Genomic DNA, 25,674 nt, shown 5'->3' with positions numbered 1-25,674 from the left:
GCGCCACCCCAATTTGAATCAAATAACGGCATCTATGGAGGAGGTCGCGGTCCGATAATCTGTCGTCTGGGTCCTGAAACTCCCAGCCCTGTACCCCCGCGATTCTGGCTGTCGCCGCCCAGGTATCCATACTGGTGTACATCCCACGCGCCTTGGCCTGGCGACGTTTTGACATCAGCCCCGACACCAGCCTTGGCCGCTTCGGCTGTGTTTTTCTGATTATCTTCCCATTCTCGTTGGCGTTCACGCTCACGTTCCATTTCGCGCTCGAGAAGGGACTTGGAAGCCCAACCTCCAGCCCGGGTCTTCTCCTGTGCCGCTGCCCGGCGTCTATTTTCGATGTCGACTTCAGTAGTCGTGGAGTAGTCCTGGGGTCGGTGAGGAACAGGTCTAGATTGTACAGGAGCAGGGTTGGATGCAAGGAACCGATCTGTGCGGTTTTCTCTGCTGTAAGTTCCAGGGGTGGGAAGCGGGCGAGGTGGTTGCGCTGGGGCGACTGTTGGTTCAGGTAACGGTCGAGAGGGCAAAGGTGGAGGCGGCGCTTCTTCTTCTTGCTCCGGAACGGCAGCAGTTTCGTTTTGCTGCTTGTTCCACTCGGATCGAAGGAGTTTGCGTTCCTCAACCTGAGAAGTGAGGTCGTAGCTTGGTTGTACAGGACGAGGCCGGCTTCGACTTCGTGAACGTGCCTTTTCAGCAGCTGCTTTCGCACGAAGGTCATCACGTTCTTCCTCATACTGGAGCTCGCGCTGCTTAGCTAACTCGAGCTGTCTCTCCAATTCTTGAATGCGCCGAGATTCTGCCGATGGTTCATCCAGTTCCGGACTCTTCTGGATTGCTTGGTATTGACTCAGGAATTGACCGTTAAGACGTGCGTCACTTGTAGCTCGTTTCCGTTGTCGTTCCTTGTCTGCTCTTTCCTCTGTCTCTATCTCTTCTTTGAGGCGGCGCTGTTCATCCTCTTCCCATCTCCTCTGCTCCTCGGCCCATCGTCTCTTCTCGTCCTCAATCTCTCGGCGCTCCTTTTCCCTCAAACGCGCAGTCTCTTCTGCCCAGCGACGTTCTTCCTCTGCTTTGGAATTTTCCTCTTCCTGTTGTCGGCGCAGCCTTTCTTCCTGCTGTTGTCGCCCTGCTTCCTCTTCTGCTTCTCGGCGTCGCTTTTCCTTCTCAGCAAGACTAGGCACAGCAGGTGTTGTGCTTGTGATTTGCCGTCTGGCACCAAAAGCGACACCTTGGTTTCCCTGACTTGCTCCGCCCATATAGCCGTATTGGTGAATGTTCCACGCGGGGGCAGTAGTTCCCTGGTCTGTTTTCTTGCTCCAGCTGCTGACTGCAGGTGGAGGTGAACCAGGAGAGGGTCCAGTCTTCGTCGGGCTGACTCGGCCTGGAGTGGTGTCCCTGGCAATTGGGTTAAATGTAGTAGAGCTGCTCTGGCTCACGTTGCTGGTACCGCGAGACCTCGAGGTAATCCCGAGAGTGGATCCAGTTCCCTGCGGGCTAACAACGCCACCTTTGCTCTTGATGCCACCTATTGAGCGAGGAAATTTGCCGGGTTGAAGAGCATTGGCGCGTCGACTAAAGGCACTCAGACACTGCAGGACCTGCGCCGGATCTTTGCGTTCATAGAGGTCAACAGTAAGGAAAACGTCATGCGGAGGCAGGCCTAGGGGAGCCATTTGACAGGCGCGAAGAAAGTGCGATATGTTTTCCATTTGCACGAAAGGCATCGACGATTCTTTATATTTGACTCCGGGAGACACAGCAAGGTTGATCAGCCTATGAGAGCGTTAGCGATGATGTTGACCTAAGAGACCTATATTAGTTCAATCCTACTTGCAGAGTGCCACGCCATCTTTCAATGCATCCAGAAGATCTCCTGGGGTCAGGTTCTGACGAAGTGTCTCTTCGATCCATTCCCGCACTTCGTTGGCGGCCTGCGGTGTGTATTTTGACAAGCGCATATTGCGCAAGTCTTTATCTAAACTCGAGACCGAAGCCATTTTGTGTACCTCGTGCTATTGAGCCAATGCCGTCTGCAGAGTATGAATGGGATATGCTATGTCGAGGGGAGAGACGTGGATTGCGTGGATGATTAGGCTTCAGCCCAAAGCGATCGCGGGGGGCGGTGGGAGTGCGACCCAGCGGACGAAGGAGACGGCGTTCGGGAGATGCGCGCAATTGATGCGTCGAGTTGTTTGTGGACAATTTGTTTATTTTCCGGGACACGCGCGTAGGAGGAATGGAGACGAAAGGAGCAAAGGGGTTTGTCGATGCTGAGGAATTGTTGCTTGAAACAAAAACAACGACGGGGAAGGGGAAGCGCCCGATGACGTTGTCCGGGTCGCGCTGCGTGGCTGAGCCTGCGCTAACCGGATACGGTTGCGCTAACCCGGTTTGGCAACTGCGGCTTTTCGCCGCCCGATTATTATTACTATTCCCGCTGACCTTTCCTTGACAACTGATAGGCAAATGACATGCTGAGCAGTGACCCGGGAGCATATATCGATATCACTGCATCTGTGTATTTGGCGACGCACTCTGTGCGGAAGATGTCGGCAGAATGAGTCCGGTGAACAGCTTGTGGTTCAAGTGGAAATCCTTGAAGCTTCCGTGGAGGACATCATGGCCAGTTGGTACGAGCGCCATTCGATCCCTCATGGTGAAGCTTGCTGACAGTCTGCTTCGTTAGGCCAGGATTTGCACGGTAACACCTTTTGGGAATTCAAAGATGCCCTGAACGCCAACCGATTTCGGCGCATCGTCAAGTACAATAACAAGGCCCACCTAGGGGATGTGAAGATCTCTCGTAAGACCGACCCATGGACCAGGTTTATTTGCATCTTCACAAGACTCATGGTTTTTTTAGCGCAATGGCACCAGTGGCTACGATACGTCCGCCCTCAACCTCCGAGTCTCGAGGAACAGCAGAGAGATTTGATCCGACAAGCGCAGATCAAGAAGCTCGCCCAGATTGCAGACCAGAAATGGGCTGCTAAACCATCGTATCTCGACAAACCGCAGACCTCATCATCGCCGGCCCCTGCTTTGAACACTGGCGACACCACCTCGCACACTACAAACACATCGAGTTCAGGCGCTGTACCGAATGACAATGGAAGCAAGGCAAAGACACAAGAGAAATCAGCCAAGGAAAAAGAGAAGAGCCCATGGGGCAAGGTTCCTACAGGCCCGGGAGAAACATGGCAGCCAGAGTCATGGACACCAGACGCAACAAAACGATAGCCAAAAGCAAAGAAATTTATATTTTTGCATTAGGAGACGGCTTGTGCAGTTTATTTGCTGCCCTTTTTCATGCAAACTAATCATGGATTGTAATATATAAAACACTACTTCAAGGTTAAAAGTGAATGATTCCATGTTTACTTGGGCCGCTAAATGCCATCATTTGTCTACGTAGTTGATTCTCTTACAACATGGAATAGTCTAAACAAGGAGATGACATATAGCTAGCGCTAATGCCAAGACAAGTACATTTGTAAGCCCTCCAGGATTGAACAGGTTATTCTCAGACTATCTAAACTGACCAATTGTATATACTTCAGTCTGCTAGCTAATGCGCCCATCTCTACCGAGTCTTGTTGGCCGACGATGAAGTGATGCGCATGGAGGATGGCGTAACCCTAGCCGGGGTCAGAGTCGCGCGGGGAGTTTTCTATTAGATTATTGATTTACGCTTATCAGTAAGAAGACCCCTGCGTCGTGTATTTTTAAACCGTTATTTTGATATGTACAGTCTAGAACTGGTTCATGTTTGATAGACATCATTCAATAATACCTCTTCTTCTTGTACTGTTCAACAATCACCGGTCTTCAAACCTCACCTGAATAACCTCTGTGGAATTCCAAGCCAGGAAATGAAATAAAAGGACCATGTCGCAGCTAGACTCTAAAACCAAAACCAAGAATTAGTTTACTTGGATTCCTCGTATCAGCGGTTAAGTCGGCAACAATAAAGCGCTCGATTTCATCATCGTCCAGCGAGATGTTGTCAGAGCTTCACCACATGCACATTCTACATAGCGTAGATCTTTCTAGGCTCCACGGCCGTGTAATCAGTCGATTGTCACTCGGTCTTCCAATAGGACAACAATCAGTACGCATCGTGTTGTCTAAAGCGCGGGGCACCCCTCCGTGTGCCATTTACATGTAGTTGAACGCCGTTGAGAGACGTGTCATTGTTTGATGCCTTGATATCGCCATCTGAAAAAGTATTACGAATATGCTGTAGCCTGCTAATGCCTAGCTATTTAAGTGTAGATAATATCCGTTTCTTTGCGTCCCACCCGACTATATCTTTAGATCCCAGCTCTTGAGAAAAACAACCAAAGAGAAGATTCTTGATTCACACAAAAACCGCAACCTCAGCTCAATCTCAAAAACTCTTAACCATGGCACCCTCGATCGATGTTGCCACCAATGTTGCCGCTCAGGGCGTCGAAGCCCTAAAGCTGGCCGCAACCTCAACCACCAACCTTCAGATAGAACCTCTCCAACTCAAAGGGGCTCTTGACCAATACGAATCCTTTGATGTCACCCCTGTAATTGGCAAGGAATTCCCCACTGTCAGCCTAAAGGAGTGGCTTCGAGCGCCCAACTCTGACGAGCTTCTGCGCGACTTGGCTATTACCAGTGAGTTTTTCTTACCGTAATGGGAACGTATTCCAAGCTCATCATGACCTCATGTAGTTTCCCAACGCGGTGTCGTCTTTTTCCGTAAACAAGATGATCTCGACAACGACTTGCAAAAGGAGTTGGCTGATCGTCTTGGTAAACTTGCTGGGAAGCCTGCCTCTTCTGGTCTTCATATCCACCCAGTCAGCAACTCTAGTCGCGAACTGGGCGGGAAGGACGATGAGATTAGTGTTATTAGCTCGGAACAGGCCAAGAAGTTGTATAGCAAGCGACTATTTGCAACTAAACAGAGCTCCAAGGAAGGCTGGCACAGTGATATCACTTTTGAACCCGTACCAAGCGACTATGCTATTTTGCGCCTAACCCAGCTACCAAAGACCGGTGGAGGTAAGAACAGATCTTCCAGGTGTCATATGATGGATGCCTTCGGCCATGAATTGTACGCGCATTATTGACGGTTTTTTCTTCTTCTTTCTGCTTTTCAGACACCTTGTGGGCTTCCGGATACGAAGTCTACGACCGCATCTCCCAGCCATACCAGAAATTCCTAGAATCTCTGACCGCCACATATGCACAACCCGCATTCAACCAAAGCGCAAAGGAGCACGAATTTCAACTATACACTGCCCCTCGCGGTAGCCCCGAGAATATCGGCGATAGCCTTACTGCTGTTCACCCTGTTGTGCGCACCAACCCGGTCACCGGGTGGAAGAGCATCTTCGCCGTCGGCCACCATGTACAGCAGATTAATGACCTGTCCGAAGCCGAAAGCCAGCATTTACTGCAGTGGTTTGTGCGACTGATTGTTGACAACCATGATCTGCAAGTGAGACATCGCTGGCAAAACCCGAATGATGTCGGTGAGTAGGCAAAACCATATACAACAAATAATGAGTGGTACTGACAACCGTTGGAAATAGCCATCTGGGACAACCGCAGTGTTTTCCACACTGCAACTTACGATATCGAGGGTCAGGGTCCCCGCACTGGCCAGCGTGCTGTCAGCCTGGGTGAGCGACCCTACCTCGACCCTAACAGTACTAGTCGAAGAGAGGTGCTCGACAAGCTAGAAGCCGACAAGAATGCCGAGGGCACCACTGCTTCGTAATTTAATTACACTACATGTTATTTTCCAGGTCATGATATCAACAATTGAATATTTAAATGTCCTTCAATTCATTTCGACCAATCAATCATCCCATGTGTTCAATGTAGTGTGGCTGGCAGCGATTATGCTCTTATTTCCGTTTTCGGCTATCTACAGTTTTTGAGTCTAAGGTAACTATGTGGGTTACATCACTGATCCACGGTAAAGACTTCGGCATACTCCTCCACAGCCGCCGATAAGATTTTAATATGAAGCTTGTCGTGGTCCAGAGTATAATTTCCCCAGAGGAGATAAACAGTTGATAATGTAGAAGTCCATGTATATATATGTACATACTAGAAGTGACAAGACAAATGGGTGATTTACACTTCAAATTCACTGCGAATAATAAGAACAATGATATATCGACACTAATAACACATGCAGTATGTCTATACAGACCAAAAACAAAACATAAACCCCCAAAATAATTAAATGATCTGTCCCACAATATATAGACTCCAAAGTCAAGCGAAATAGGTATACCCAAGATAGCAAACAGGAAAAGGCGCAAAAACATAACAGTGGAAATCAGAAATACAAAGTATTAGAAATATTACAAACGCGTACTGAAACACGAGCCAACGGACTCAACACAATACTGCCTCCAAGGCCTCCACATCGCCACCAGCATTCCGAACGGCCATCAAGGCAGCCTCGCTGAGCTTTCGGCGCCTATCGCGAGCTTCTTGTTCGCGGCGAGCCTTGGTTTTGGAACTGCCACTCGGTGCAACACCAGTGAGGATCTTCTTGCTGTCATGTGCCGTGAAATTCACAAAAGACACATTGGGTGCCGATTTTGAAATAGTGTGCTTGGGCGATGTGCCCATTTTGTTAGTGGCCGGCTTGGGAGCTGACATAGAGTTCGAAGACAGCTTTCGGCTATGTGTGCGGTTATGCTTGTTCTTCATCACCACGCGGGACTTGGGAGAGGATCCATTGGTGGGAGACATGGATGGAGAGCGAGATTGGTGTCCCAGATGTTGTTGTGTAGCGGCCATGTAGGGGTTGTGTGAGAAACTAGAGGCGGATGGAATGTGCGGGGCGCTTGTGGAATGCATAACTGATGCGGATGAAAACGCGTCAGAGCCAGATGAGAGGTCGAATGACTGGTTAAAGTCAATCATGAGACCGCCCTGGAGAAGGTCATGCTGATTCTGCTGTGGTACAGCATGGTGAGCAGGGGCCTTGTGTTGTAGTGGTGAAACCAGATAGGCATGCTGGTTTTGAGGCTGAGAGACACGCGCTGGCATGGGCGAGGACCACCATTGGCCGTCATTGCCATTCATGTCAGGCGTAAATTGAAGACCTGACGCAAGGGCGTCTGCATGCCACGCGTGCATTTGTTGTGGTTCTGAAGAGGGTGGAGATTGAAAGATGTCATCTGCTGAGGGGGGTGTCGTGTTGTTGTGGTTTAAATAACCATGCTGCTGCTGCTGCTGCTGCTGATGCTTGGTACTATACATGTCTGCTCCGTACTGAGAGGCCAATTCAGCTGCCGTTGTCAGTAGGTTCTCTGAACTCGAGTTGACATGGACGCCGCTGTCTCGGCGCATATGTTCATTCTGAACGAGAATGTCAGAGGGAGGGGGAGACAGGGGGAGACGGTCTTCGGGCACTCGAAAGTGATTGTTGAAGCGCTGTGGTCGAGGATTCCAGGTCTCAGGATATGCCATCTTGGTTTTCTGTACATGCGCTGAGCGGACCTGACTAGGGGAAGAACTTTTCTTGCGAAGCACGGAGCGAGAGTCACTCGTCTCGCGTCTGCGAATGATCTTGGGGGTTATTGGAGCGCTTTTAAAGTGTAGTTTGCGACTAGGAGTTGCGGGGGGAGTGGATGGTGAAGCTGAAAGTAGGCCCAGAGGGTCGGTGTTGGATGATTCTTCAAGGCGTACACCACCAAGATGAGAGGCCTCGGAGGGTTGGCTCGAGTCAGGAAAAGTCTTAGCTCGATTTGACGGCGAATCAGTAGTAGTGACGGAGTCTTGCTGTAGGTACCATGCGTCTTTGCGCCAAGTCTGTGACGGTGATTGTAGGAATTGTCGGGAACCACCCGGCGAGAGATCGCCACAGTCACTTGACAGCGAGCCCACCGGGAAGAGCTGGTCTAGGTCCCCTGTAAATGCGACGTCTTTGTTACCGTCACCACCGGCAGAGGGGTCCAGATTGACATATTGGTTAAATAAGTCGTTGAACGAATGATCGAACGAGGCGGCGAACATGGCGACTACTTTGTTTTCCGCTTGCGGCTAGTGTAAAAAGAGACCGGGGGTAGAAAGTGACAAATCCTGATCGTTGACGTGTACCAACGATTGGACGAGTCTGGGGAGGAGGGCAAAAGAGTAATGCCTTGTCAGGGAATCTGTCTCTTAGGGCACGGGGGAATGATCGGCGGATGGGACGGAGCCAAGGTCTGTCAGATCGGCCTAGTCTTCCGGGTATGCAAGATGCAAAGGAGGCAATTCGAGCAAACTAAAGATCCTGTTTGACAACTGATAAAATGATGCAAAGAAAGCAAAGCAAACAAACAGACGCACAGCGATATTTGAACTGCGTCCTGCACTCTTCGCCAGCCCCCGACTTTCGACACGGCATTCCAGGCGATCTAAAGAAAGACTGCTGGAATGCTCGCTGCAGGGGAAGTGAAGGCTGACGCATACCTAGAGATGGAGATCCTAGGTTGACGTCTGGCCACTCATCGTCTATCGCAAGGACTCCTCTAGGTGGCTGACATTCCAGTCCTGCGCCAGACCTTGATAGGGCCGCCTGATCAGCCACCAGGAAAAATGTAACAATCCACTATTCCTGATGCAGACACCAACCCTATCGAAACTTGCACTGCGGGGTCGAGAATTGCTTTGATGGCCAATTAAACCAAGCAGCATACAAAGCAGGTGGTGTTGGTCCCATAGGTGACAAAGGCTGGAACTTTGGTTCACAAATCAAAAGACCTTAGTGGGCAATGCCGTTCGAGAAGCAGCCGATCTGGCGAGTAGGAGCAGATGTGTAAGCGTCATTAATCGTAGGCCCTATGGTGGATCGTGGCTGTCCTGGCTCTCGTAATTGGGATTCTATGCCTGACCAGGATTAAGGCACCGAACTGTAGTTTGGGCAACTCTTCTTCACAGAAGCCTGCTCCACAATAGGCCTTTCTTTGCAATGTCACTCGTCGAAACTGGCGCAATGGAATGCCAAGGATACGAGGAATGTGGAATCTGGATAACAGGATGGTCCAGCAATGTTTAGGTCATCCATGTAGACCAAAAATTGAGACGAGACCTTGAAGAGTGTGTACTTTCCTTTTAGGGCGATATGATATATGCCGCTATCAGATACATCACCCTGAAACGTTGCGAGACCTTCTTGAACGAGTCGGCTATGTTCCGGGTCTGTTTCACACCCTGCATAGCGTCTAGAAAGAAATCTGTAAATGTACTGTTAGCAAATCGAAACAACAGTACATTGTAGTATTATTTCTTTGTTAGTAGCCTACCTTTGTAAGACCAGCTTTGGGCCTAACCAGCACCCTGTATTTTCTTTTTTAGTATGTGTTGCGTATTCTTTGTTCATCCAAGTATCGACTGCATTTCATAATATTGAGCGTTTCATTTTTTAGGAATCATTAGTTTGAAGCCCGAGAACAATGAATCGTCTTGTCGTCACAATGCTCGTGACGCGAAAAGTAAAAAAATCCGGCGAATTTTGTTCTGAGTAGAAATTTCTGGAAGAAAAAAAGGTTTCATTCTAAATATACGGCTGGGATATCGATAATAACATGTGAATTTGCAGGGAGTCGGTGAGGACTGGACATTCGACTTGTCATTAAGATCAAAATAATCCTGTGTGGGGGTGAATCTGATCCAGGGCAAAGCTGGACAATGAATCGGAATGCCGAAAATAACCCGTCTCGGTCAATGTCCCGGTCTAGGTTGGTTGACTTGCTTTCTACGGCGATCACGAATGGCTATCGTCGGATACCCAAGTCTCAATGGTGGATTGTAGATTGAAGTAGTAGAAGACGTCGGTTATGAATATATCCATTTCATCACGCAAATCTTGTGGGCTATGAATGGAGATATGCTCCCCAGCAATCCGGGTATCGTCAAAAGTAGGGATTTTCTTTTCTTTCTGTAGACAGTCATGTTCTCATCCAGTCTTGACGCCTGGTGCTCCAGGGCCATTTTCGACGCGTTGTTGATAGGTGGGGAAATGGGGAATGATTCACGCTCCAGCTCCGATGGCTCGGGACATATCGAACTAGGATTCAAACTACATATTCCCCAGAATCATCCCTTACATGGAGCATCAAGCCTCTTGGCAATATCATTGTCCGAAGTGAGTCGATTAGATGCGCAGTAATCAGATACTAGCGTCGGGCCTCGGGGCTAGTAGATGGACGATCGCGCCGGAGGGATCACTCTGACTCAGATGCGATGGATGATGGCAGTGTCAGCGGCTTCTTGTCTTTGCATAGCCATCATTGATATGATCGGATGGAAAAGATGTCAATATTCAAGAAGCGTGGAGAAATTTCTCGTGCTTGGTCAGAGAGACAGAGAAAGAGAGAAGGCGCTGGAAGAAGTCTTGGCGTCTCCGAATCGGGTGTTTAGTGATTGCTGCCTCAGGCCGCCGTGTGACGTTACCTTGGCGTTGGTCAGCCGGTCCGGCGAGAGCGCCGAAAGCAGGAGTCACGGGCGCCTTGCTTACCTCCTTCCGTGCCAGGCTTCTTTCGCCATCCTCCGTTTTCTCTCCCATCCATCGTTATTGTTATTACTATCTTCATCAACCCAGAACAGCACGTCTGGCGGTTTGAGAAAAGACCGGCTTTGTGTTGCGACACCGAGAAAATCGCAAGAAATAACGTATACCCCCACGCGCGCAACCTGAACCTGTCCTCCTGCTCCACCAGATTGCGGGGACTGGACACCGACGACGATATTTTACCGCACGCCGCGGGCCGGAGTTTCCATCAGAGACTGTTTTAACGATAGCCGCTGCCCCTTGAGGGAGACCGACATCTTTGTTTGTGCCTGTTTTACATCAGCGGTGCACTGCTCTTTGACGCGTTTGCGAACCGAGAAGAACGCCCCTCTTTCTCTTCCTCAACACCACCAAACGAATATTTGCTACAAGGGATTGTGGCAGACGACAAAGGGAACTAGCCGACAACCTTTTTGGGAAAACACGAATATAAAAAGGCGCTGTTGCCGAATTCGTGGATGTGCTTCTTTTCAATAACAATCTCCTCTCCTCAAATCTTGACTTTGCTATGTTTCTGAACTGTCTCCAAGCTGGCGCCTCGCCAGTTGTTTAAACTTATAGCCCTTTGCATTAACTACCATGGATTCCGCACGTTTGAGTCGTGGCTGGAGCCTCATTGTTGGAAACAGAGAAAACCATACTACGAAACCATTCAACTACCACCCGGGTCACGACGAGTTGCCCGCACCAGTCGGCCCTTTGGAACAGAACCAAAGGTCTGCCGAGCCCTGTCTTCATTCCTAAATATGGAGGCCTTTTTGAAACGAAAAAACCCTTGGAACTCCCTTCCACCTGTGCTATCGCACATACATGTCACCTCCTCTTCATTCCTCCGCGAAAGCTCATGTGCCTCAGACGACATTTCTGATATCTCAACGGTGACTACGGCTACTACAGTCACAAATGTCTCATCGACTCTGCCAGAGTTTGGGATCCCAATTCCGCATACACCTAAACAATGCTTTCACTGGCAAAGTCTCGCAAGCCACACTTTGAATGGCTATGAGGCTGGCTATGAGGCCGATGACTCTGAGACCGAAAGCACTGAGCATGTGGAGTTTAGTGACCACGTCCGTCGATATCTCGACCGTCAATTACACGACGACGATGATATTTTCGACTTTGAGATACACCCTAGTGTCTCAATGGACGATGAGATAGACGCCGATATGGCGCTCTACGAGCACTTTGAGGATGATTCAGAATCCGAAGAGTCTGATATTGACATGGGTAGCTATGTGGAAGGCCCAGATTTCAATGACGGACACGTCGCATTTGGGAACTCTGTACGTTTTGATACAAAAATTACGTACATTGAGTCACCCCAAATTGGCGATAGTACCAAGGACGATGAGCCTCAGGTGACGATGCACGAACTGATGCTGCTGGCGCGAAAGGATCTAGAAGAGATCGCGAACAGTGACGCTGATGATGATGTTGATGATTGTTGGGATGCCGACAGTGAAACGGCAATTGCAAATCTCAACATCATGCAACTGTCAAAGGACCATCCACGTGATATGATAGATATCGATAAACAGATATTTGTCGCCTTCATCAACGGGATCCACGAGGCGACAAAGCAAAAGTATCAGTCGCATCTTCACGACCGTGTCCAAGGGTTTCGCGAGGGTCGATTTCAGTCGCCTTTCTTTGAGAGTGACGACGAGTCATCCAGCTGTCTCTTTCTCGACGACGCACTCAAACATGTGATTGGCATGTTCCGCAACGTCGTGCGTCGCGAAGAATTTGAAGAGCTAGCTGGTCTCGCAGGGAAAAGAAAGAGCGACGAGTCTGACATCCTTGAAAGAATCGAGCACCTGGTGTCCGAACGACTGCTCGAAGAAAGAGCGGTCGTTGGCAAGGACGAGCTTGGTTTTTTCGCGGATGGCGTCGTCTACGCGCTGGAACGTCCGCAAATATATGCATATGACGTTGCAGCGGTGTCGCCTTGAATGATGACCCTGAACTCTCGAAATCTAGAACCCTAGGCAAAAGTGACATGAAAAAAAAATTCAACAAGGTCCCTCGACGGGCACATAAAAGTTACGGGAGATTGAAAGCTGGCTACGGTGACCAGCAGGGGTTATGACATGCACGCAGGATGCTTGCTCAGACCATTTTGTGTTGATGGTTGAGCATGGATTGTTTGATGTAATTAAAAACATCGCTATATTACAATGGCATTTACAATTTTCGTTGGTTATAATTAAGCATTCGAGAGCCTACTACGCCTAAGATGATCAATAACTCGCGTTTGGGTTGCAGAGCAAGAGGCTTTAGATCTGTGTCTGCGCCTGCACTAATCAAGAATAGCCGGGTCTTCGTCAATAAGACACATACAAGCGGCCTTAAAGCTCGTCATCCAACGCTGCGTAAGACATTGTTGGACCTAGTTAGGGTAAATATCTGAAATTTGAGAAAATTGTTGAATATAAATATTCTACTTAATTACCATGTTTTTTTTTAAAAAAAAATATATATATATTTGCCAACTAAATGAGTAGGTTAGAACAATAAATTTTCCATATCAAATTGATACTGTCAGTTCCCCAAGTACAAGGTGCGAATAGAGACAGTCACCAGGGCAAATCCCGACTCGAACAGACGAAATCAAATGACTCACTGTAGATCCCAATTACTGGGGTATAGTCGACTCGGTACGAATTTCTTCAGTTGTCTGATAACAGGGGATTTTCCCGCCAAGTCTGCTCTAGACGATGGAGTAGAGTAGTCCGTGCCCTCCCCCGAGCTGTCACACACGGAGACCCATCAGTCTGAAACGCCGGAGTTCGTGTGGCGGATGAACTCCTGAGACCGTTGGAGGTCTAAAAGGTTTAGAGCATGGAGCTCCTTTAAAGGAGTGACGAATACCGTGGCTGGGGAAAAAAAAAAAAAAAAAAAACAAAACAAAACAAAAAAGAGTGCTCATTTTCGACCCATTGAACAAGTTCTACGTCCTCCCGTGATGGGATCGACACCTGACCGTTTATCCCTGACACAGTGACACAGAGCTACGGATAAACGCGGGAAAAGACAAGGGAGAATTTTGCGATTCAGGCGAGAAACGGTCAGCTGATCAACGGTTAGTCAATGACTCCCTAAAACTATATCAAATTGGGATCATCTGGATGGATTATGAAAAGTCCATACAGTATTAAGTGATGACTGAATTGAGTCGAGAGAAAACAAGACTGCATGTTTGAGAAACTCAGCAAACAAGCCCGATAAGGCCAACTTCGTTCCTTGCCCACGGAGTATATCTCGGCTTTTATTGCCTGGGATTACGGATGATCAACCCGAGACGAATTCATGAAACATGACTAGTCCAAGGCCGGTGTGATTGAGCTTTGTAACGCGCAGGTTAAAGTTTGAATGACTGGTACGATCGTTGAAGGTTAAAGAGTCGAGACTCACACTTCCCAAGCAGCAGCCGAACGACTGGAGATAGATACGGGGTATTCCATGCTACTAATACTTCTGGGCTCTTTGTGTGTACGAAATGAGACTCTCCGCAATATTGTTGTTTCAGATTTCTTTGCAGACTTGATAAGTGGAATAAACCCGTCCTCCGGGTACATGTACGTTTTACACGGACAACATATATGTTAGGGAACTGCATAAAATAACATTGAACAATGTGATGCGTTCTACTCAGTAGGCCTGGTCCTCAAATGCTTCGACGTTGGTCTTGGCAGAGTTCTATTAACACTTAAATGTTACTTGATATAATGTTTGACAGTGTACATTATCCATTATCTAATTCTACATAGGTGTCAACGAGTAATATTATTTGGTTTGGGAATAATAAAGCAGTATTCACACGTGTAAGAAAGTGGAGACCAAATAATAGTGCTGCATCATGATATACTCCGTCGAGTCCGTACTCCGTATATGCCCTAGAGTGGAGGCGGGCCTCACTGGTGGGGGCTATGCCGAAATAGGAAATCCTCCATATCGAGCCATATAGCCCCCAGAGCGAGTACGCATTCCAGACTCGCAGTTCAAAATGGCATTGACAGACAGTTGCAGCATCGGGTCATCAGGCACGTATTAATATTGATTGAATGGCTCATCCAGTTTTGTGCGACGTGAGCTCCGAGATGACGGCACAAAGCGCCAATGGTGCTGCGGAGTATAGGTGGTACTACGTAGTAATCAAAGAACGGGATACTAATAATGTCAATAATTCAGGGGCGCAAAAACAAGAGCAGAAAAAAAGCTTCAAAAACTGGCGGGGCCAAAACCCGCAAATCCATTCTATGCATACGCTAGGCCCAAAAAGGAGGGAGCTTTGGCTGGCTGCCAATGACAGTGCCGGCTCCACTCGGAGATCGCCTTCAGCCTTTGCATTATTATTTTGTCTTTACGGAGTACTTTGCATTTCCTTTGCAGTTTCTCGCTACTCTCTCACAAATACTCCGTCCAGAACATGCAGTTACTATGAGCAAGACGTACAACCATAATGCTGGTGGCTGGTGGGGATCCAAACGACGGGCCAGAAGACTAATACTATCCGTACTATTGCCGGATTAACTTCCTTTGTGGACGTGAGATTATTGTTATTATTAATATCAGCGTTGCGCTGATAAAAATACCGGCTTAGTTAAGCGTTCCGTAGAAGCAACACTCTGCTGCTAGAGTTTAACCAGCAGCTATAGTGGTAATAATCAATAATAAGGTCCTATATTCTCCGTATACAACTAGTACCTGCCTCAAGGCCCCCGTTCCTAATGCTCGCTAGTTCGCGCGCCCCACTGTGGCACTTGCGCCTGCCCCGTGGACACTGGAACAACCTAATCGGTTCTTCTCCTGAATTATTGGCGCTTCTCTTTTTCTTGCGCCATCTCGTTCTTCTCTTCTCTTCTCTTTCTGTCGTCTCGTCTCGTCCCTTTTCGCCTCTGTTCTCGCGGCCAGCTGCTGGCCATTCGCATTGCATTATTTCATTTTGAAGCGCATCATGACCCGTGACGCCCTAGCGCATGGTAAGTCGAAGCCTCCTCTTTCACGTGCGCCGTGGTTGCGTCTTTTCCCTAGCTAGCAACTCTAATCTCGCGCTTTCGCTTTGGAAAAGATGGCCTTTTCTCTTTTTGCGCTATTGTCCGAGTAAATGACTAACATTGTTTCGTCCAGTATAGTATTCGTCTGTTGACAACCATGTCCGAGTATCAGTGACGACAACCCTCTCTTTTCTCCGTGTATATGACTCCGCACTGTTAAATTAATCTCGACTTTCAATGGTGACACGACGATTTTACGACCAACAATAAAACCAAAAAAAAAAAACAAACAAACAAAGAAAGCCATGCAGAGTACTCCTCACGGCTCTCGTGAGCCCAGTCCTTTCGCCCGCTCGCGCAGTGTTAGCGTTTCTAGCGACGTGACGTCGAGGAATTTCCAGTCTATGCCGCCATCTGTCGAACCCGGCCCGGCTTTTATCGCGGCTTCCGAAGCTTCGCAGATCGTCAGCGTAGAATTAGAGCAGAATGCCATGATCCCAATCCCCGACGGTGACAATGACATTGTCTCCGCCGGCAGTCTTGCGCTCTTGAACGGCTTTCTCGATTACTTGCTTTTCAACATCTTGGCTGTCGCAAAGTCGACCCAGCTGAACGACCTACGCCCGGCCATCGCCGACGTCCTAAAGCCACGTCTTGCCAAGGAAGTTGTCAGCGCTGCAGAAGATGAGTTGAGAGACTACATGGGCGGTGATCCAGAAGATGAACTGCAGGATTTCCGCGGTGGCCAGAAACCAAAGGGCGAATTCGATCTGGTCCGCTCCTGGAAGCTGACTCGCCTGAGATGTATGGTCTATACTCGACTCGGCAATATGGAAGAGGAAGAGGAAGCCGAGTACATCGCTGCCGAGGCTCTCGACGAGCCAAACGGGACGCCTCGCCGCTTTTCCAACCATGCCGGAAACATCACACCTGCTGCTGCCATTTTCTTGACATCCATTATCGAGTTCTTGGGCGAGCATGCTTTGGTGATCGCTGGCGAAAACGCCGGCAATCGATTGACCGCGATACAGTCTAACCGGGAAGATATCAACATTAGGGTGTCTGTTGATGAGGTTGACATGGAAAAACTTGCTCTTAACTCGACTCTTGGGCGGCTGTGGAGGACCTGGAAAATGCGCGTGCGTACGCCGACGTTGTCGAGGACTCTATCTAGGGAGTCTTTCTCCCGCCGAGGATTCGCCAATGGCGCAAGCACTACTCCTGCTGTCGATGAATCAATCATACAAGACCCCCCGCACGAGGAGGCGTTGGAAGAAGAAGAAGCTCAGCCAGAACTTTTCGACCCTGTCGATATCGCTTTGCCCATAAATGACAGCGATGTCAATGAGATTGAGATTCCCGGTCTTTGGACCGATCCAGAGGAGAACACAGATGCAGAAGCCACCGTTGCGCCGATAGTGCGTACCCGAAGCTTGCGTCACCAGTCGACAGATACATCGCCCAGTTTAAACACTTCAAGCCATCACAGATCGCGATCTCTTCCCTCTCATGTCTTGAAAAATATGCCTTCTGAACTGAAAACATCCGAAACCAGCAAAGAAAAAGACACGGAAGAGGAGAGTGAGAACGATCCTGTACCGGCCCAGGACATCGAAAGCGCCGCCCAGCCAGAGGCGGATAACCCAAGAGCCCCCAGTAAAGCAGAAAGTTTGGAGATTTTGGAGCGCAACTCACAAGGCTTGGGTGTTGTTGGGCAGACGGGTACTACGGAAGAAGAAGTTCCTGATGCAGCCAGAAATAGCCAACTTGTCGAGGAACAAATCGTCGAGGGCCAGGGAACCTATCAAGTTCCCAAACTATCTAATTTGACTGCCCAAAGACCGCGCCGACAGTCTACCAAGGAGACTCGTCCAAAAGAAATCCCTGCTAGTCCTATAGCGCAAGATTCGGATGTTCCCACAGGCTATCGTGACGATCATCCGCCACCAACGCAAGGGGTAGCAGCCACGCCGCATGTCAAACCCAATTTGATACATGCAAAGGCAAATTATTTGGATGACAGGTCTCGTTCGCATCAACCGGCTGCCAGTGCGCCTACTTCTCATCCTCGTCAGCTGGACACTAACCCTGAGGGATCGACCGAAGATCTTTCTGATGACCGTACTCGTGGCTCATTCAGTGCCAACCGCCGAACACCTTCGTCATACACAGAAAGCATCGGTCCACCTCGCTCAGTTTCTGATGGTAGCGAGGGTAGTATTTATCGGTCTCGGACCCCTTCATACGCGGCTTCGCGCACTCCTTCGATCAACGGGCAACATCGCCAAAACCTGGGCGATAATTCCCCCGGCCTGGAGCGCGCTGCTGTTCAACGTGTGCATTTGGGATCCACTACCTCTCAGGCGTCCACCAAATCGCGTCGGTCTGAAAGCATCAGCGAAAAACGACCTCTAACATCCGGCTCAGCTACTTCAACTGTCTCGAATAAGTGGAAGCTTCTGATCGGTCGCCATCCTGCGGAAGCCGACGTACCCCTTCCTGGACGAGCTCGACAATCATCTGAAGCCGGTACACCTGTCGAGGATGTGGTAGATGAGCCGTCCTTGGACGACCTTATTAAGAGCGACGAGACGATTCGCTTTACTCTGACGCCGCGTAACATGCGGCAGATGGAAGTAAGTTTGCCCTTCCACCGTAATATCAAGGGTTTGATATTAAAAGATAATCCACAGTCTCCTTCCTCGCCTCGTTATAGTACGGCCCGAGACGATCTTACACGCAACCCAAGTGGCACTGCTGAACTAGCCGATTTCTTCAAAACCACAGCTCCTCCTGGAGAAGAACGTTCGCCAATCACTCCAGTTGACCGTCCTCTTCCAAGCCCCACTGTCAGTACTCAAAATCCCCCTGTCAATGGTCTCCGGGCACACCCACCATTGCATCCAGCAAGCCCGGCGAGTCTAGGATCAAACCGTAGTAGAGGAACAATGTACCAGGCTCGTGATGCCCGTACGGCCACAAATTCCGTCCGCGACTTTGCGGACTTTATACGTTCAACAGGACCTTCCGGTGCTTCGCCTACCAGTGCCACCCGGCCCTCAGAAAGCAGTCTCCGTGGCGATTATCGTAACAACTCTGCGTCTGCTATTGTTAGACCGGAAACTGCCCAGTCTGGATCATCGCGAACGACTGCAAAGCCTGGAGATACTCCAACCTCACCTAGGAAGAACGCACAGCGACTTCAAGCCCGTGAGGCCGCAGGTAACTCGGGCGGCAAAACGTCGGATTTGATCGACTTCATCAGAGAAGGCCCTCCTGGCGCATCTACTCATCGCATTCCTCGTACGGTGGCCCCCTTTCGGAATACAATGGACTCAGAGGAACTTATGTCAATGGATACAGCGTCGACCGGCAATACAACTTATGTGACTTCCGGGTCCCCGTCTCTCGCCAGCACCCGAGCCGAATCTGCCAACCTTGCTTCGAATAACTCTATGACAAGCTCCCGTGCTCCCCTATTAGAAAACAGCAATCCGTCTGATGCACCGCCTCCTATACCCCCACGCAAGCGTCGCGGCCCTCGAGACCCGTACGCAATCGATGACTCGGACGACGATTTGGAAGCCCTGGTAGAGGCCCCGAAGCCGGCGGCCAAACCGAAGCGACAAGAAGAAAGTATGCTCGACTTCCTCAACTCTGCGCCACCTCCAGTCAGCGAGAAGGCTCCGGAGCCATTTATCCTTTCTTCCAACACCGTACCTCCCAAGAGCTCGAGTGGATCCTCAGGATTTGGACTGAAAGGCCGCTTCAGACGAAATCCGTCTGTCGACAAATTCCCTTTGGCGAAGAAGTCGATTACCTCAATGCGGTCAGCGGGGCTCTTGCCCAGTAATTCAAACGCGCCAGCAGTACCGCGCGTGTCGGCCACTGTCTCATCACCTACCAACCACGTCGGTAGCCAACCTGGCAAGCTTCCTGCTGGACATTCAGGCTTCGTAGCTCATTCCGGCCAAGGACCTAGACCTGCAAACAAGACTGCTGCGCCATTACCTCGTTCGACGCGTACGACTGAGACCGGCGCTCTAGCTGATTTCTTGATGAATACGGGACCACCAGAACCACCTGTCCGAGCTCCAACTGCCATGTCCGACGACAAAAAGGACTCGACCTTTTCCAAAATCTTCCGCCGGAGGAAGGTCGAATTCTAATGTGTCCGATTACACGAACCCCCCCTCTCTTTTTCTTCTTCTTTTTCACGCACTTTACTACGATTTCCGCTCCTGAGCGTCCTATATCGATATCCTCCGATTCCTTTGATGAACATTTTCCTTCTATTCTTCCACGAGCGCAAAGTTTCCTTCCGCTTGCTTTAATACATTGTTTGATAATTGCGGCCTTTTTTTTTCGTTTGTGATACCTCTTTTCTCTGTCTTGGATCAAGATCTTGGGACTTTTATTTTCTTGTGATATTACCTTTGCTCTTATTTTGGAGATATCTAGCGACATCAAAATTTCCTTCTCTTCTACTCTTGTCATATGTGTAAATGCGGGATGAATCATGTCTTGCGAGTTACAATAAATAGTTAGTGCTACGGACATGAAACCAATTTAATTAGCAACATTAACAGTATTCAGTGATCTAAATCTGGTATTATTCAAGTTACTTAAAAGTACTCAAGTAGCCAGTATGGTACGTAGCGGGCCGTATAGTTGGATTTGTCGGATCAATATTGATCCGGGTGTATTTGGTGGAGCCACGCGCCCCTTACTGTTTCGGTCGTTTTGATAGCTGGCTTCAATCCGGAGGTAGAAAGACAGACTACACGACCAAAACACGGCCAGCCACACACAGCATAGGCACACACAACCGCACAATGGGGTTGTCTACATCAAACCTCAAGGCCATCGTCAGCCTTTGCTTTTTGCTTTTTGCCGGCTTGGGCTCTGCCTTGCGATTCGACCTTGCGGCGCAACACCACAGCAACGAGCGATGCATCCGCAACTTTGTCAACGGCGGACAACTCGTCGTCGTGACGGCGATTGTGTCGGGCTCGAAAGGTGATGGACAGGTTGTCAACATGCACGTACGTTTTGGGCTTCCTCAGATTTGCAGGAATGGAATGGATCTGGACTGACAGTGGATGGAATGGGGACAAATAGATCAAAGATGCCCTCGGCAACGATTACGGCCGTCCCAAGGATGTTGTTGGCGAGAACCGCCAGACTTTGACACCAGCCTCAGATACCGCTTTTGACGTTTGTTTCGAGAACTTGATTACCGATGGCCGCCGTATGTTTTTTTTTCCCTTTTTTTCACCAACCACCCAATGGGCCTTGCTTTGATTTATTTCGTAGAGTGCTGACTTTTGTGACCAAAAAATATTCAGGCGCCGGAAACAGTCCGAGCCGTGAAATCGAACTCGACATTGAAATCGGCGCCGACGCGCGCGACTGGTCCAGCATTCAGGCGCAAGACAAGCTGAAGCCCGTCGAGACAGACCTGCGACGAATCGAAGAGGTGGTCGCGGAGATTGTCAATGAAATGGAATACCTGCGTCAGCGCGAGCAAAAGTTGCGTGATACCAATGAGTCGACCAACGAGCGTGTGAAATGGTTCGCCTTTGGGACTATGGGTATGTTGGTTGGATTGGGTGCGTGGCAGGTTGTTTACCTGCGGGCTTATTTCAGGTGTGTTTTTTGCCTTTTTACTCCCTGCTTCCTCTTGTTTTTTTTTTTTTTTTTCTCTCTAACACGATTACAGATCGAAACACCTTATCTAGACGAAATAGCATTGCATTGCTGTATAACACTTATTATGGCTTGGTTGTTTCTGTTCGGAGTGTCAGAGCGCTTGTTTTCATTTTGCTAGGGATCATGGAGGGGATGGATGGAGCGAATAGCATCCATTGCGTATGTAGCTTACATGTACTGCACACGATGTCAACTTATCATGGCTGGCAGGGAAGAAAGTTAGACGAACGCTTTTACCCGCGTGATGATATCAATGAAATAAAACTATATTATTTTTTGTATTCTGTATGTGAAATTAATCAATTGATGATATAATATGTCAACGAAATATACGAGTCATGTCCCTCACTATATACCCACGGAAATGACCAAGATATAGATATACAAGCCGAAATTTGTACATGCGCTAGCTTCCAGCCTACTAGCGCATCTGGTTTCTTCAAAATTTGACAGAGAATTAATATGGTCGGTGTTGTCCCTCTAGTCTTGTCAGTTGCACGCCTGGTGTAATTTCGTCATGTGATGTTCTATTCGCTTTATTCAAGGATGTACTGTCTGCCGCATTATAGGTTCTGAACTGTCGAACGGGAACGCCATCTTGAAACATCTGGTTGATCTCTTCAAGTGACCGGCCTTTCATTTCCGGGACGCAGAAATAGGCAAAAACGAATGATAAAATGGCGAGACCGCCAAATATAAAGCCCACTTTGGACTTGAGGTCTGCATAGGGCTCTTCGAGGAGGTAGGGGGTACTGAAAGAGAACGTGAAGCTAGAATACCCAGGTTAGCATGTGCACGTGTTATCAAAGACAGAAAAAGGGGGGGAGACATACTTGGTAAGAATGCTCACAATCGATGCAACACGTTGGGTTTTGTCACGCAGTTTGGATGCAGGTAGTTCGGTCGTAATGATGTAGTTAAGTGGATCCCAACTGAAACACAGGCTAGCCGAGGACAGAGCTGTTGCGGCGATAACAACCTGCTTTTGAACGAGTGATAAGTTGTGATGCAAGCCTATGCCTGCCATACTGAACAGCCACACCACCTGTAAAGCTGAGCCAAGCAGCAAGATGGGTCGGCGTCCAATTTTGTCGGTAATAGAGATAGACACGACACAGCAAAATGTGTTGATACACGAGCTCATGATCGAGTAGTCGAACGCATTCAATGAATCCAATGATTGAACAAATAGAGTCCCGTAGGCAGCAGTGAATGGAGACCCTGTCGCCTGAAGGAAAAAGTTCATTCCCATAGCTATAAGCGTTCTTTTGAGGTTACTTCCCCGAAAAAGATCGGCGTAGGTTCCTTGATTCTGTTCCTCTAGAAGCGACCTCTGCAGGAGAGCAAGTTCTTCTCGTGGATCATACCCATCTCTCCTAGAGCCTCGAAGTTTCTCTAGCGAGTCTAGGGCTTCGTCTACCCGATCTTGCAACAGTAACCATCGGGGAGACTCCGGGATGAACCAAATGCAGGCGGCCACGATCGTTGGGACAACGTAAAACAAGAACATTGGGGTCCTCCAGGCTGCATTAGTTGGAATACCGGAGGTCCCGCGGCATACACTATTGATGATGATGCCGCCAAGCAGCAAACTGCTCTGGTATGTACCCACAGCAAATCCCCGAACAGGAGCAGGGATGATTTCGGCCTGGAACGGCGGGCAGGTAGCAAGCTCCATTCCAACATATCCATAGTTCAAAATACGACCAATTAGAACTTGCTCAATGTGACGAGGTGTGATGAGCACGGTGGCTGACACCATGGCCCAAATGGACATGCAGAACATGGCCATGCGACGGCCATGCCGGGCACTGATGATACTGCCAACAAATAAACCTAACAGGGCCCGGCGATTAGCAACTTGTACAGGAAACAAACCACAAACACAGCACAACAAACACACCTATCGCAAACCCAACAAAGTTCAGGCTGTTCAGGAGAGACGACCAGAAAGTGGGAATGGCATATTCGCCGAGACTCGGATCATATTCACCGAATTGCTTCTTGTACGTGGTCATAGCCTGGCTAGTAGCAATGCCCTGGTTGTCAAGCCCGTAGTTCAGCGTCGACAGAGCAATCAGGCCAACCGCCGCTCCTAGACGCGGTGTGAAGTGTGAGGATATGCGGTTCCTCGTGATAAGCTTAGGGGCCATGGCGCCGTCGGATCACATATAGATGGACCGGGCCCCATAAACGTAAGCTCTACTACTCTCAGGTCCTAATTGAGATGTTGTTGCACTGGACAGCCGGCCGACCCAACCACATCGTGGGGTCTGGACGCCGCAATCGATAGTGTGAAGGTGCTAAAAGCCGTATATCCCGATACAACGTTCCTAATGCAGTGCCATCACGACGAATTGGGCCAAGACCGCACGTGGGATGGAGATGCTAGCGAGGAATGGAGGGAGAAGAGGCTGAGAAAGCGCGTTCTAGCGGCGAGCTCTAACTTGCAAGTGTTGACAGCGGGTAGATTTTGGCAGGCGGCGATTGGACAATGGGCGGCACCGGGCGATTCCGACTTGCCGAACGTTTTGGGCCTTGCTTCCTGCGTGACTCGTCTCCACCTCCACCACCAAGTCACAGCCAAACTCATCTTTCAAAAAACTCTCCGACCAGCAGGAAATCAATAGATCGCTTGCCCGTTGTGCGCCACTGTTGGCCGCCTGCGCGTCATCGGCCCCACACACAAATGGAGGTCCACCGAAGGACGAGGATTGAGGCTGCCTTCGCCATGCGCTCGTCTATTAACTACTATTTAGCTGTCCCCAGCAGTCGACAACTGGTGTCGTCCGAGGAAGACGCTTCCTTCTCGTCCGTAAAATGTCTCGCAAGCGGAATGTCCTCCTGGTCATTGCTGACGATCTGGGAAAGGCGCTGGGATGCTATGGAGACAACACCGTCGACACCCCCAACATAGATCGCCTCGCCCAGGATGGCGTGGTCTTCGACAATGCCTTTGCAAGCACTGCGTCCTGCAGCGGCAGCCGCTCGGTCATCTATACCGGACTGCACACCCACGAGAACGGTCAGTATGGTCTGAACCACTACACGCATCACTTCATGACGTTCGACCACGTGGAGACGGCCCCAGGCCTCTTGCGGGAGCACGGCTATCTGACGGGAATCGTTGGCAAAATACACGTTGGCCCTATGTCCATATATCCATGGGAGGTAGTCGATGAAAGCCCGACGCGTGACGTGAAGTGGGTGGCTGACCGAGCCGAATCGTTCTTCAAAACTGCCGCAGAAGACGGACGGCCGTTCTTCCTCACCGTGGGCTACATGGATCCGCATCGTGACCATACCAGAGGCGGCTTTGGCAATGGGGACGAGACTGTGTCGGCAGAGGATCCGCTGTATACCAGCAATGACGTCGTCGTGCCAGAATACCTGAGTGATCTGCCAGAGGTCCGCTCGGAACTTGCCGAGTACTATCGGTCGATCGCCCGAGTTGACAGAGGCCTTGGTCTAATCATGAAATATTTGAAACAATATGGACACGACGAAGACACTCTCGTCATGTTTATGAGCGACAACGGGCCTCCTTTTCTCAACTCCAAGACCACATTGTATGACGCAGGCATACGCTTGCCGTTTGTTGTCCGGCAACCCGGGGTCACAGCATCTGGACTCAATGCGAACCTGGTGTCGTACACCGATATTCTGCCAACTATTCTAGACTGGGCTGGATACCAGTCGCCCCCAACTACTTCGCAAAACACCCCTCTCCGACGTGGTAGGTCATTCTTACCGATCATGACAAAGACATCACTGGATGATGCATGGACCAAGGTGTTTGGGTCGCATACTTTTCACGAAATCACAAACTACTATCCGACTCGCTTCATCCGAACCACGAGATACAAATACCACCGCAATATCGCTTGGAAACTGGACTTTCCCTTTTCAACGGATCTCTATGCCTCATTGTCATGGGAAGGTATGAGAAACGTTGACGGACCCGTGAAAATCGGACGGCGCACGTTGGAGGCATACATTCGTCGCCCGGCCGAAGAACTATTTGACATGGAACAAGATCCAAGAGAAGTGAACAACGTTGCGAGTGACCCCGCGTATGCCGATGTCCTTGCAGGCATGAGACAAGATATGGAGGCATGGCAACGAGACACAAGAGACCCCTGGCTTTTTCGAGATGGGGTATCGTTGTTGGAGATGCAGGGCCATCTGGATGCTGGACTTAAGATCCCTGACCGCTTCGATTTTGACATTAACGCACCAAAGTCCAAATAGCCGAGGACAAGAAGACCCGTTTGAAACAGGCCTAGAGCGTTAGACGGTATTAATTCTGTACTATATTTGCGCAACTCTCTTCTTATAGATAATCTACGAAAATAGACCTAATTCGGAAAACTCTCAGGGCAAAACAATAGCACGGCTCTTCAT

General features: G+C 49.4%; 9 protein-coding genes across 9 annotated transcripts; 6 read left to right on the top strand and 3 right to left on the bottom strand.

The window, feature by feature from the left end:
* Positions 1-32: 32 nt before the first annotated feature.
* Positions 33-1,997, bottom strand: TRUGW13939_08470 (uncharacterized protein; the record flags this gene model as incomplete). The annotated part of the gene is made up of 2 exons (XM_035491604.1): positions 33-1,773; positions 1,831-1,997. 2 exons carry the CDS (start codon positions 1,995-1,997, stop codon positions 33-35), a joined length of 1,908 nt encoding a protein of 635 aa, XP_035347497.1.
* Positions 1,998-2,557: 560 nt separating this feature from the next.
* TRUGW13939_08469 (uncharacterized protein) lies at positions 2,558-3,240 on the top strand (the record flags this gene model as incomplete). The annotated part of the gene is made up of 3 exons (XM_035491603.1): positions 2,558-2,630; positions 2,687-2,803; positions 2,864-3,240. 3 exons carry the CDS (start codon positions 2,558-2,560, stop codon positions 3,238-3,240), a joined length of 567 nt encoding a protein of 188 aa, XP_035347496.1.
* A 1,166-nt stretch (positions 3,241-4,406) lies between these two features.
* TRUGW13939_08468 (uncharacterized protein) lies at positions 4,407-5,758 on the top strand (the record flags this gene model as incomplete). Its single annotated transcript, XM_035491602.1, has 4 exons — positions 4,407-4,647; positions 4,705-5,037; positions 5,136-5,510; positions 5,571-5,758. The coding sequence occupies 4 exons, from the start codon at positions 4,407-4,409 to the stop codon at positions 5,756-5,758; spliced, it is 1,137 nt and encodes a 378-aa protein (XP_035347495.1).
* Positions 5,759-6,387: 629 nt separating this feature from the next.
* TRUGW13939_08467 (uncharacterized protein) lies at positions 6,388-8,019 on the bottom strand (the record flags this gene model as incomplete). Its single annotated transcript, XM_035491601.1, has 1 exon — positions 6,388-8,019. One exon carries the CDS (start codon positions 8,017-8,019, stop codon positions 6,388-6,390), a length of 1,632 nt encoding a protein of 543 aa, XP_035347494.1.
* Positions 8,020-11,304: 3,285 nt separating this feature from the next.
* TRUGW13939_08466 (uncharacterized protein) lies at positions 11,305-12,513 on the top strand (the record flags this gene model as incomplete). The annotated part of the gene is made up of 1 exon (XM_035491600.1): positions 11,305-12,513. One exon carries the CDS (start codon positions 11,305-11,307, stop codon positions 12,511-12,513), a length of 1,209 nt encoding a protein of 402 aa, XP_035347493.1.
* A 3,350-nt stretch (positions 12,514-15,863) lies between these two features.
* On the top strand, positions 15,864-19,727 carry TRUGW13939_08465 (uncharacterized protein; the record flags this gene model as incomplete). Its single annotated transcript, XM_035491599.1, has 1 exon — positions 15,864-19,727. The coding sequence occupies one exon, from the start codon at positions 15,864-15,866 to the stop codon at positions 19,725-19,727; it is 3,864 nt and encodes a 1,287-aa protein (XP_035347492.1).
* Positions 19,728-20,393: 666 nt separating this feature from the next.
* Positions 20,394-21,299, top strand: TRUGW13939_08464 (uncharacterized protein; the record flags this gene model as incomplete). Its single annotated transcript, XM_035491598.1, has 4 exons — positions 20,394-20,603; positions 20,680-20,809; positions 20,907-21,207; positions 21,281-21,299. 4 exons carry the CDS (start codon positions 20,394-20,396, stop codon positions 21,297-21,299), a joined length of 660 nt encoding a protein of 219 aa, XP_035347491.1.
* Positions 21,300-21,727: 428 nt separating this feature from the next.
* TRUGW13939_08463 (uncharacterized protein) lies at positions 21,728-23,423 on the bottom strand (the record flags this gene model as incomplete). Its single annotated transcript, XM_035491597.1, has 3 exons — positions 21,728-22,040; positions 22,104-23,106; positions 23,174-23,423. The coding sequence occupies 3 exons, from the start codon at positions 23,421-23,423 to the stop codon at positions 21,728-21,730; spliced, it is 1,566 nt and encodes a 521-aa protein (XP_035347490.1).
* A 667-nt stretch (positions 23,424-24,090) lies between these two features.
* On the top strand, positions 24,091-25,521 carry TRUGW13939_08462 (uncharacterized protein; the record flags this gene model as incomplete). Its single annotated transcript, XM_035491596.1, has 1 exon — positions 24,091-25,521. One exon carries the CDS (start codon positions 24,091-24,093, stop codon positions 25,519-25,521), a length of 1,431 nt encoding a protein of 476 aa, XP_035347489.1.
* Between the last annotated feature and the right edge of the window lie 153 nt (positions 25,522-25,674).

Source organism: Talaromyces rugulosus, chromosome IV (genome assembly GCF_013368755.1).
Source record: "Talaromyces rugulosus chromosome IV, complete sequence".
Taxonomy (NCBI): Eukaryota; Fungi; Ascomycota; class Eurotiomycetes; order Eurotiales; family Trichocomaceae; genus Talaromyces; species Talaromyces rugulosus.
This window is presented reverse-complemented; position numbering and strand designations above follow the sequence as displayed.